The following is a 13,126-nucleotide window of genomic DNA, read 5'->3' as shown; positions in this document are numbered from 1 at the left end:
TCGGTCCAGGTCCGTAGCTGCCTGTACCAGAGAGCAGCGTGTGTGTGTTTGTGTTTAAAAAAGGAGTATCCTAAAAATTCTACATCCGTGTTTAATAGATGAGAAAATCCTAATTGATAAAGTGCCCTTTAGATCACTTTTGATTTTGCGGTACTCTTTAGTAGTTAAGTATTTACCTTTTGCTTTATTAATTACACAATTCAGCTCTTGAACTAAGAGACAATAAAAAAGTTTTGGACAAATATGAAATCCAACCATAAACAAAAACAACAGACCCATGCTTTGGGACCACAGGATGACTGTGGGGGTCCTGGGTGTGAAGTGCTTTGAGTTTATTGTATGTATCCTCCCACTAAAGGCTCCCGCAGCGTAACATTGCAGGACCATCTGAGCTTAGACGCACCAGCACTACTACACAAGGGAGCTTCACAGCACCAAACTGTTAAATAGTTTTTCTGGCACTCAGCTGTACTTTGAGTGGGCAACTCTCCTTGGGAACAGTTTGAAGTCACAGCATGTCCCATTGTCATAAATTATTGCTGTAATACAAGGGATTTAAAGTGGATTGAAGGCTGACATGGCTGAAAATAAGGATCGTTCATGCACCCTTAATAAGCAAGCAAGGCATTCAAGCCCGCAATAAATAAATGCGAGGCAATGTATTGCATTGTGCTTTCAAACGTGACTATATTTGTACATTAAGTACACATTATTGTGTACAACATGCAGTGCATCTGGCATACTGACACAGCCTCTCACACAGTTAATTGATATTGCCTGCTTTTTGTTTCCTTCATTGGCACTCTTATGTCCTAAGAGATTAAACATTTACCCACGCAGAAGGCAAGCCCATCCATAAAAGATGTTTGCTGTGAACCACTAGTGATCTGCCCAGTTGGCCTCAGCCTGTCGTGTCGGGATAAAGCTTGCTGTCCTCTCACGGTCATGCCAAGTGCACACTAGTGCTCTGTGTTTCTATTTAAACAGACAAGAGGAAGTTTAATCCATGTTCTCCATTGGAGCTGACATGAGCATACTGAGGTTTACACTCATGATCCCTCCAAGCCCCTCCAGTCCAGTGTGTGGGTATCACACACGGGACACAGGCGTAACATCTCCCGCTGACTTTCTTGTTCTCACTGTCTCTCTGTACCTTAGTGTAGAAAAAAATCAAATCAAGCACAGGGAGCCTTTGTTCCCAGTGGTCTGCCTAGTGTGGTGCTCCACTCGTCACTTCTATTATACATATGCATAAAGCTGACTTATTAGAGCAAACATGCATAATGGAAAAAAAAGACAAAGAGGAAGAATGTCTGTACCCCCCCCCACACACACACACACACACACACACACACACACACACACACACACACACACACACACACACACACACACAAGCGCACGCACGCGCACACACAAACCGAACAACATCTCTTAACACAGTGATTGGAACACTGTTGATAGGTCATCCATAAAATTGAACTTTGAGTGTCTGGGCTGTTTATTTCAAATGAAACAAATTAAAGTAATTTCAAGTTGCGGCACACTGTGAAGAAACCCAGAAAGCGCTCTAATCCCTGCAGACGTAGCCGAGGCGCACAGTGTATTGGCACAGCACTCCCTCGGCCGGATTTGCCACTATGTTAAGCTCCCAAGGCCCGCTCCTTGTTGTTATCAGTAAAGTAGAGGAAGGGATTTGGGGATAAGTGAATTCTAGAGAGCAGAGGAGGAGGGAGAAGAAGAACAAGTGCCTTCCTGCTCCCCTGACGTCCCAATCGGTCCATGTGTTTACCCCTGTGCCGCTGCTTTCTTTTGTGTTCAGAAACCATCTCTCTTGCTCCTTCTCTCCCTCTCTCTCTCTTTCTCTTCTTCCCTGATGCTCTCTCTCTCTTTTTGACACTCCGTTTTCAGAGTGAATTTGAATATCAACCAAATCCCTGACTTTCTCTCCCCAACCTCACTTGATCCCTAATTTTAGAAAAAGGAATTTCCAATCCAAATTGTTGAGTTTTAAGAGACTTTTTTTGCTCTCTTTAGCTGTCTAGGGAAGCAGTTTGTCTTGGTTTCATACAGCTCTTGTGCACAGAAGATGGAGGGAAAACATTTAGATTGCACTTACAGATATATATTTAAACTTAGAACTATTCTGTTTCTCACTTTAAATTATTTATCTGACTCGTTACAATAGCATTCAGCAAAAACAAAACTGTACTTCTTCTCAATGGTGTAAGCACCATTTTGACACTAGGGGATACTGCTCGGTGTAATTATAGCAATATTGAATAATTGATGCCTCAACAGTTGGGTGCAGGAAAGAAATAAGCAGCAAAGATATATGACCCCCTCGAGTCCTGAGGTCAGAGAGATGTTCATGGTGGCACAGTTCACTCACCTGTGTCGCCATTGATTTGGTAGCAATTACTGTACAGCTTTGCCTACACTATGATTTTCGCTACATTGAACATGAGCATGTATTCAGCAAAACATACCCCAGGGAGCTATCGGCTTCCCAGAACCACAAGCTCAGAGCACAAGCACCTTAAAAGTGTCTGGGCTAAAATGCCTTTGTAGTTTCAAGTTTATATTTATATATTTGCATTATTCAAACTCACTTCAATTTAAATAATAAGTTATGATTGAAATCAACAGCATAAATAAGCATTCAAAAATAAGAGTTGTGTTACATAAGACAAACTCAAACAAACAGAAGGAATGTTGGTTAATGTGTGGTTACAAAAGCCCATTACTGCTAATTCACCTAGCCAAAAATGCATCTCCCTGATTAGTTAATGAACCAGTGGAGGTATATTTAACTTGTAGATCGGGCAACTTACAGTTGTTTTGTCATAAATTAAATACATGCTGCTGCTGGGGCCCCAGAGCCACTGCCTGCTGTGTGCGACCCATAATTCATAGCGACACCTGCAAAGCGAATTCAAGTTTGCCCTGCTGAAAGCAGTGGTCTGAAAATTGTTTATTCCTGATTGTGCAGTCTAAATACATATTAACTTTGTATTTGTTTTAAATGTGAGCTGTGTTTTCACCCCACACACAGCTTAATGGGATTTGCTGTGTCACTGATGTTTGTGTGTCTTGGCACCAGCAGCAAAGGAAATCTACACTGGGCTTAAGGGGGCTGGTTTTGCTTGTTTATTTATGCCGCTCGTGTTTTTTCAAGCTAACCGTCATCAAAGCTTTGCACCACTCTGCTCACACAGTGATCAGTAGGCCAAAGCTCATCTGTTGGCCTCTGATGAGAAAGTTGTGCCTCCATGCTTCTCTATTTATTTCTGTCTGTAATTTTAATTTATTCATTTCATTGCGGGCCCCCTCCTGTTTCAGCTTATTTTCTTTTGAAGAAGTTAAGGACAAGGAATCTATATATTTTTTTCAATTTCATCTTGACATATATAGCAGGCAAAAGAGCAAAGTGACGTAGTACTTGAGTATGACGACTGAGCTCACCTCGCATCCCGACACACTGTGAGAGAGGGAATAAGGAAAAGGCAAAGGGAGGACAAGGGTGATTATTTCATTAAGAGAATAGCAATTCTTCGAGGACAGTCAATAATAGATGAGGTTAAAAAACAATGGTGACTTTTCTTTTTTTCTACTGTACTCGTTTTCTCTCTCTGCCTCTCGAGTCAATAGAATCGACCTAATGGAAACCAGGTTACTCTTCCTTCCATCTCACCTCCCAGACATAATGTTGAACAAATGCATTATTCATTCTCTGGTCTAAGAAGCGAGGTAATTATACATTTATCTCCCAAATAATACCGGGTCCTTACTCCGCCAGTGACCTTGCCACAAGATTTATGCCTTTTTGGACCTGCCCCAAAGGCCGCTGAGGAAAAAATGAAGGCAAAAATGGATTTGCTCTTTATGGATATAAGATGTCGAGGGGTTTGAAAAGGTCCAGTCATTAAATGTAAATTTTAGAACTTTATTTTGAAGCGTTTCAGAAGGGCAGGGATAGTCAGACTCCAAACTTAGCAGTGTTAAGTTTTGTAGGGCGGATTAAAAAGTAGACCGGACAGAAAAAGTAGAACAAATGGTGCTACAGCTCTCCACTTTGTATTTTTTTCCTTTATTCTCTTTCTTCTTAACTAATCCCTCCTCTTATTCGCCCCTTTCTTGATTTCCCTATCGTTCTCTTCTCCCCAACCTTATCTCCATCCTTTACCTAAACTCTTCTCCTCTGGCATTTTCCCTCATTCTGAGCAATCCTTCCAATTTATTCTGCTGAATCTTACTCCCTAACAACTTCTTCCAACTCCACTAATACATTGGTTTCTCCCCTGTTGCCTGCAGGCTATCATGGCTCAGCTTCCCCAGGAGGAGAAGGCTAAGATTGCTGAGCAGGTGGAGAGTTTCAGACAGGAGAAGTGCAAGCTAGATGCAGAAGTGGCCAAGTGGGATGACAACGGCAATGACATCATTGTGCTGGCCAAGCAGATGTGTATGATCATGATGGAGATGACGGACTTTACCAGGTAAAAACGACACTTAGAAACAAGCTGTGAACACAATACTAACGTATTATCACATTTTAATTTCATATGGCTAAACTAAACTGTTGATTAAACATCAAATACATACTCAAACTTTAGAAATAAATATCTGGCTCAAGCTGCTAAATGTTCCACTTTGTTCACCAGCTAGTCGCTTACTTTGTTGTTCTGCGGTTTGGTGCTGGCCAGGTAGTGTATAGAGGTTATCTGGTTTTTCACTGCAAACTGCTGCCTGGCTTGTCTGAATACAGGTTGATGATTGTAGAGAGTGCCATAAAACTGAAACAATGAGTTTAAAAAAAGCTGAACAGTTCCATACAGATGAGGGAGAGTGTTGGGAGATAACTTTCTGTGGAATATCACTATGAGCAACCCTTTTAACATACAGGTAGTGGTTTTCATTCTTTTTTATAGTAATATATAGCTGCAAGTAAATAAAGTGGGATTGCTGAGAAACAATCCTGCCTTTACAATGTATCAGAGCTGTGCGTGGACTGTTTTGTGAAAGGCAAAGTGACCCAGAAATCATTTCCTTTGCTCAGACTACGTAGCAATGCTGTGATTCAAAGATATGCTGTCATAGATAATCTGTTTCCATTTAGAGTCTTGTTGCTTATGTTTACTAAAAACTAGCAGCTTTCTTCTTAATCTCGCCCATCTGGGCTTAACATATCAGGGAGATCCTAATGCCCAACGAATGGTTATCTGCATCATGTATGCATTTGTGAACCACTTCACAATTGTATGGCATGAAACAAACCAAACAAGAAAAATCAGAGCCATGAGTCATTAGTCATGTGTGATTATGACTGTGGTGCTGTGACGGCACCATTAATACTTGGCATTGACCCCGTTGCTCAGATTGGCATGAACAAACTGATTGGAAATTTCAGCTTAGCAGTGACTTAAAATTAGACATCACACAAAGGAAAACACATTCATCTAGTCACAATAACTTTCCCGGTGCTGGCAAATCAAGAAAACACAACACAGAACAAAGGCTCAGTGGTTGGCCATTATTATCCTCTCCTGCTCTATTTCCAACACCAACTGCTCTAAAAGTTTTCCTGTTTTGCTGTGAAAAACAGAAATCTTTTGTTTCTTTGTAATTCAAACCAAAGCTCTATGATACATCATTAGGGACAAAGGGATACTGTATTTGTTACATTCATTATCTGGTAAATCGTGTATTGTTGGTTGATTGTAATGTCTCTTATTCCTCTTTCAGCCACAGTAAATTAGCTGCTGCCTTTATGAGCTCAGTCTTTAAAGGGAAGCACTACATGTCCTCTGCAACTCCACCTACATTCCCTTTTCCCTCTTTTTCACCCCTTGAATTTTCCTAGAGGCAAAGGCCCCCTGAAGAACTCCTCAGATGTGATCAACGCGGCTAAGAAGATTGCCGAGGCTGGTTCCAGGATGGACAAATTGGCTCGTGCCGTTGCAGATCAGGTAGCTTTGCAACTGTGCCTGTCACTGTCATTTTTATCATATTACTTTACATCAATCTGAAACAGTCTCATACTGACATAGTAGCTGGCGGTGGAGCATAGTTTGAGTTGGAGTAAGTGGGCATGGCCATTCGAAATCTTTAATGTGGGTACTGACAAGCCCAGCCAGAGCGGTGGGCTGTGTTGCCGCATGACTTTGTCTCCCAATGGGGCCAACACTAAGAGAGCAAGACAGCAGAACCAAGTTGTGTCTCTAATATAATTAGCTCCCAACCGAGGTGTTGCATTCATTATCAGATGAGTACCTCTCTAAAACATGCTGACAGACCATTTTCAATATCTAATCAATCAGTGCTGTGCCTAGGGAAGACAAGAGTAAAAAGAAATAGGTGTGTACCCTGTGTATGTGTGCATAAAGCAAATTAATTGGGAGGTATTTTAGAATGCAGCACTCCAGGTAATGCATAATCTTATTCATTTGGTCCATTTCTAATATGCAGTGTGTAGTGGCTCACTGATTTATTAAGGCAGCCTGTTGTCACTGTAATTGCAACTGCTGTTAGCTAGCAAACCCTTGGAATAATTATTGTTGGTATCAGTATCAGTATTCAAGCCTTTTTCCAGTGAAAAAAATATGTTGAAGCTCACAGCAAAACTTATAATCACAATCTCATCTTTTTCTGAACTAAAACTTACATAAGGCCTGCACGTACTATCAATAACAAACCTTTAGTTTCATTTGCCAAATTACAACCAAGTCACTATACTTAAAAAATATAAAAATAAATGTTTAAGTTATGTTTTAAGATGTAGTGGACATTCATCTTGTATGTAAATGATTGTGGATATCTATGCAGTATTGATAATTCAAAAGCCCTCAATATAATATACCTCTTTATAACACGGCTTGGTTGAATACTCAATTCTAATTGGTCAATCACAGCATTCTTCGGTTTGCTGATATAATGGCAAACCATAACAGACCATTGCCATGGATGGAGTTTCTATCACAGACTTTGGCGGACCATTTTTAAATCATTACAACTGTTATTAAATCAATATATGTGCTCAGATGGAGCTCATAGCACTGACCCGCTGATCAAAAATGGAGAGAGAGGAGGGAGGAAACTGGAATTGCTAACAGAGCTATTGGCAACTTTGCAAAAAGAGCATTTATTAGCTCCATCATGGTTAGCTCACTAACCTGGACGACGTGGCTTCTGCCAGAGAGCAGCACTCATCAGTGTAAAGTTAACCGTCCGGACTGGGACGCAGGCGTCATCAGCAGGTAACTACTGTACGAGTTACCGCGTAATAAGTTGCGTAATAAGCCATGTAATAAGCCGTGTAATAAGCGGGATAATGTAGAGTGAACTGGTCATTATTGTGAATTGAACCCTTTCAGGCGGATTCAAGAACTTTGCCGGCGTCTGGCACTACCCTGTTTGGGTTCTAATTCGCATTAGCGACCGGCTTGCTCTACATTATCCCTTTCATAAAGGCTGCACACTTTTGAGCAGTACAACAAGCTGTAAACACAACATTGACATACACCTTGTCATCTTATAAAGTGGATATAGCAAATGTATCAGCAAACAGTGGCTTATTTACACATCCAGCTGATACAGAGACACGTAAGTCTGATATTCACTCTTCTTTAAGCTCTGTTTGGCCATTAACTCTTAAGGAAAGAGAAAAGTCCCTAACTTTGTCTGTCTTTCAGAATGAATCAAAACAGTAAACAGTAGATTTTAATTCCCATCTGGATCTAAATCCTTTAAAATACACATAATTAATGGAATTCATGGGCCAGAATATGTTTTCGTTTAAAATAAAACTAAATTAAAAAAATAAAACCTTAAAAATGTGTGAATTTGAACATTGACCTGGTTTTACTACAAAAGACAAACACGTGTTCATTTTGAGATTTTCTGCTAACAATAAAATGAACTTGCCTTACAGTTAGAATAACTCTTCACTATAGCCATTTCATTTTTTATTCCAAGGGTCAACAATGCAGACCAAAAGGCCTTTGGATGCAATAGAATATACCTGCAACCAATCAGCAACACATGCAAGTTGGAGCGGTGCTTGGTCCGTTTTGAAGCAGAAAACAAACTTGGCCACAAAGATGGCCACAAACTTTCTCCATTACAACAGTGCACTGAAATGTGTTTCTGAAAAATCTGTTTGAATAGGACATAAATGCAAGGCAAATGAAACATGGGCTGGCAAAACGAAAAAGATTTTGGCTGCTTTCCAGGCTACCTTACACAGCCCAAGCCTTCATCATTATTTCCTGTGAAGGCATTTTATACCTATTACAATCATTTCATATTAATTTCGTTGGGTTCATATGTTCGTAATCAAGGGAACAAGCAGAGGCTGGATTAAAAGTACAAACAAAAATGTTGCTCAGGGTGCAGTTTACCAGTATAAAGAGATGTTTTTTGTCTCATACAGTATATTTTCTGTACCCCGTGCCTTCTTGTGACAATATGTGACTTCATAACGATATATGGGCAAGCCTTGTGTTGTTAGCACAGTGCAGAACGCCCGTCAGTTTGAGTAGCCTTAGAGTCAGCTCAGCTGTCAACTGGCCAGAAGGCTACTTTAGTCAAAGCTGGCACTGAATCTGTATGATGTGGCTTGTATATAAACATTTTTGCATGTTTCCGTGTGTGAGGACATTTGTCTCAGAAAACAGGACTCAATCTGCATCACAGCTTGTGTATGTTGTTGAGAGCAGGATCTGGGACAGAAATTACACAGTAGGCATGATCTTGCTTATGTATTCATTTCTTGGCTTAAGGCTGGCGAGTGATGATGAGTGTTTAACAGGGTTTAGGTGGGAGTGAATATGTCATATGGCAAATCACTGGCAGAGCCTTTGTCTCAATCAACAGTTGTTGTAATGAAAGGAGCAGGTGGCTTGCCATTTTTAATTCTCACTTAAGTGGTTCCTAGACCAGTGTTTACTGAATATTCAAAGCCTTCTGTTACGCTTCCAGAAACATCTGAGCTATGTTTGGGAAATAAAGAGGGGCTTAAGGACATTTTTATTTCCAACATGTATTTTATTATAAAAGTGTTTTCATGTGAGGCATTTGGGGCATATGTTTGCTATGCCAGTCAGTGACTGGAATGATTTATTAAAAGGTAAAACAGCAAAGTTTGCCTTTATGAAGCATCTAAATAGAATTACACAACAAAAAACATTAAAAAAAACATTGTTTTTTATTCCGTATGAAGAAGACAAGTATTTTGCATTCACACATTGTGGTAGGTTACCTATGTTTGTTGAGAGCACCGTGGCTTGACATTAAGAATAAAGGCTGCTTCACTGCCTTTTAGACAGGTCCCTTAAGTAGCAAACCTTGTCGCCATGACTCCACATCAGCCCTATTGATGAACATGTTTGAAGCAGGAGGCAATTCTGCATGGAACGGTGGAAGGAGAGCTCTCTCATAATCATTTAAGCACAGCACTTGACGTAGAAAAACCCCTTGAGACAACTCACCCCATTTCACTCTAGCAATGCCTTTTTTCTACTCTATTTCTCCCACTCCATTTTCCTTACTCTGCTTCATTCTTTAAATATGCCTTCTACAGGCACAAGCTAAATAGTGGAGGGAAGTTACAAACAGTACGCACACCTATGTTGACACATACATTGATTGTTGAGTGTTAGGAACAGTATGTATTGCTCTGCTTGACCCAGGCAGCATTTGATTAAAGCATCATCTGGCTTTGGATTTACCTGGGCTGTTGACTTGTGTACATTTGTGTAGGTATGTTAAGGTCTAGAAATGGAGAGTATTGTTATGTTAGGTTCCTCAAACAATAGTAAATAGTGCAATTCTTAGGGGGATATTTTTCTACTTGGATTAATTGTTGGATTGATTAATGTTTGGTACACTAGCAAAGCCATTTTGTGTGGTATTGACTCAAAATAAACTACAGTAGCATTGTTCACTGTAATAAAAGAACATGTCACCCAGTGCAACTGTGTGGCTCACTGATGTGTTTTTAGTTTTGGGACAAAAATGGAAGTCTATGGTGGAATAAGTTATGTCAGGCTGTGGCTACACAGACAATACTTTGTTCATTACAACACTTAATTGTTGTTTTTTTATTTGTATTGGATTGACAGCAACACAAATGTTGAGTATGTCTAGCCTTATCCTTTAACTATAATTTCAAATTGCCTTTGCTGGTTCATTTTTATTATTCAAGAATACTTTTGTTTTGCATTGCACTCATGTGATCTTTCAGTTTGTGCATTGGGTATATTTTAAAAGGATTTAAATAACCTAAGTGGCAAGTTGTTGTTTCTAAATGCTATTAAACACATGCAAGTTTACAGCTAAGTATTCAGACTTCCAGGTCTCACATTCGTTGTCACAGCGGAAGGCCCTGTCGCATTGACTGCAAAACAACAAGAGCAAAGCTCCTGTCACCTCTACTGACAGCAGTGTAACCAAGTGTGACGGATGTGTAATTAAAAGGCTTCTCCGTAAAAACAAAAACTAGAGTTTAGCAGGAGCGAGCTAGAGAGAAATTAATGCTGTCGTTGAGTGAAAATCAGGTATCTCAGATTTGTGAGCTTTATAGGAAGTAATTCAAAGTAGATGCAAAAATAATCATAAGCATTTCTAAATCATAAATGAATCAAGGGACATCACAGCCTCAGTAACATCAAACAAATGTAGGTGTGAAAGGAAAAAGTTAGTTTGATGGATTTTTCTTATTTTGTTTTTAGTTGTATTTGGCAGACAATCATGCTCTATGTAGTTTAGGAAAAACAGTTCCCATAAAGCTTTAGGGAATGTTGCTATGGATTCAGTAGGTAACACATAGCATATAACTTGAGCTCCATTTTTTTAGCAAACTGTTTGTCCACATGTTGACAAATTGGCACCATTAAAAGTACGCCACATTAACTATTAGCAGTCCCTGTTTGCAATGTACAAATGGCTGCTCACACAACTATCACAGGTTTACTTTAATGCTAAAGAAAACCTTAAAATGTGATGATTCGTCAGCAACTTTGGGAATTTTAAATTTCTAAATTGATTTTGGGGAAATTACATCTCTATTTTCCTTTTTGGGAAATATTTGATACGTTTACCTCTTCAGGTGAATATTGTGGAATATAACAGAAGGGAGAAGCAATGGTTTCAGTATATACTAGAAGACAGTAGTGCTCAGTGTTTGGTGGCGATGCCAGAGACTGGATGAGCAAATAGAAAGATTACCAGCTTTCTTGAAGTAACTGACAGATGACAGCTTACCATCAGAGGGACTACAATTGTCCAGTCATCTAGAGGGGATATTGTATAAGTGTAACACACTTTATTTGAATCTGTCATTGTGTCTTCATGTTATCCTTCTCTCTCTCAAACATTTCTTTACAATACTCTTGGCTATGTAATGGAGCAAAAAAGGTCATATATAGAAAAGTGCCATAATTAAAGAGAAACAACAAAAGAGGTGGATTTGAAAATGAAATTACCGGCTTACTAATTTTTTATACACTGAATATTTTAGGAAAGGTCATACAGCATCAGTGGGAGGTGTGACTTGTGTTTTGACAGACTGCCACACTCTGATACTGCACTGCCCTCATCTTAATACCAGAGTTCACCTCATCTTCCTGAATTACCCATCAGGAGCAGTATCATTTTGGGCCCAATTATTTGGAAAAACAAGAAAAATTAATTCTTCCCTTTTTTTCTGCTGGAATACCCAAAAATGCTCAGAGAAGCACTGAGCTCAGAAGGAGTTTCAGAAAGGCTGACTATGGTCTGGCAGTGAACCACACAGTTTCCTCACTCGTCTGTAATGAACGCTATTTCACTATGAAGGAGAGAGAGGGGGGGGGGGGGGGGGGGGGGGGGGGGCTTCAATGGACAAAGGGTAAATGGGCAAAGTAATGGGCCATACAGTTTATTTACATCAACAGGGAATCTGTGGAAGAAATGGAATATTAGTCAACTGTACAATAGGGAATCATTGTGTCATGTCTGCATCAAATCTGCACCAAATCTGCCTGAGGCAGCAGTGTATGTGTGTGTGCGTGCATGCTTGTGTGTCTGCGTGCATGCTTGTGTGTGTGCGTGCGTGCGTGCTTGTGTGTGCACCCGCAGTGTGAAGTGCAGTTAGCAGTGATGCTAGCCAGGACTGGCGGTGCAGAGATAATGCCCAGCAGGGAGAACAAGCTTCCCTCTGCCTCACTGGCTGCTCCATGAGCTAGTAGCTTCACCACAGTCTGCATTCAGTGCCACTGACTGAGAGGAATGTGGATGCTGGTGGCAGCTTTGCACTACTGTGTTGTTCAAAGTTAAAGATACAATTAACGTTCACTCGCAGTTAATTTTGTAGGTTGAAGAAACAAACATTTCATCTTTTAAACTGTGTTCTACTCACTATTTGTAACCGCCAGTGATTTGTAACCGCCTATTAGTCTTAGCACCAGAGGCATTTTCTTATAGAGAAGATGGGTGGCCATGAAAGATGCAAGTCCTGGGTCCCGGGGTATATCACTGGTCATGTTTAACTTGCCATCCCTCTATACCCAAGCCCACAAGACAAGGAAATGAGCTCTGCATTTCCCCACACAGTACTGCTGAATGTCCTAGTTAGGACCGTTTAATATTAATGGATAGAAGAAACTGTTGCTACAAAAATGATGCTTACAGTGTTTAAGCAGTTGCTTCAGTGTTCTTAACCCACTGGGAGCTTAGTGGGCCATAGCTTACTCCTGGAAGGCTTCCAGATGGAATAATAGGGGGAAACTGTGTGAAAGCAGGAGACCTGAGGAGGCTGTCCTCTTATTCCCTGTTGGTCCATTTGCTGCACTGTATGATTGGTTTCTTCACTGTTCAAGGAGCACAAAGGCCAGTAAGACCAGGTCAGAACATTTGGTTAAAAATAAAAAAAATAAAGATGAGAAGAAGAAGGGATTCTGTAGAAGCAAGGCTTTTTGTCTCAAAGTATTCTGTCCATTTATTGTTGGTTGATCTGTTTTCTTCTTTGGCAACATGCTGTGACAAACTTGTTTCATGTGAAATGAATGAGTGTGACACCCTGCAGTGTAACTTAGCTTGCCTTTGAAACTCAAACTTGCAACAAACCACCATTAAAAAAAAAAAAGAAAAA

General features: G+C 40.2%; 1 protein-coding gene across 1 annotated transcript in view; it reads left to right on the top strand.

Moving 5' to 3' along the window:
* The window catches only part of ctnna2 (catenin (cadherin-associated protein), alpha 2), a gene marked incomplete at its 5' end in the record, with an annotated part of 288,570 nt that overhangs the window by 271,502 nt on the left and 3,942 nt on the right, over positions 1-13,126 (top strand). Inside the window, 2 exon segments of the mRNA XM_032531328.1 lie at positions 4,315-4,496; positions 5,861-5,966. Of these exon segments, the coding sequence (XP_032387219.1) occupies positions 4,315-4,496; positions 5,861-5,966 (288 nt within the window).

Source organism: Etheostoma spectabile, chromosome 2 (assembly GCF_008692095.1).
Source record: "Etheostoma spectabile isolate EspeVRDwgs_2016 chromosome 2, UIUC_Espe_1.0, whole genome shotgun sequence".
Lineage (NCBI taxonomy): Eukaryota > Metazoa > Chordata > Actinopteri > Perciformes > Percidae > Etheostoma > Etheostoma spectabile.
The sequence above is the reverse complement of the archived record's forward strand: the minus strand, read 5'-3'. Positions and strand labels throughout refer to the sequence as shown.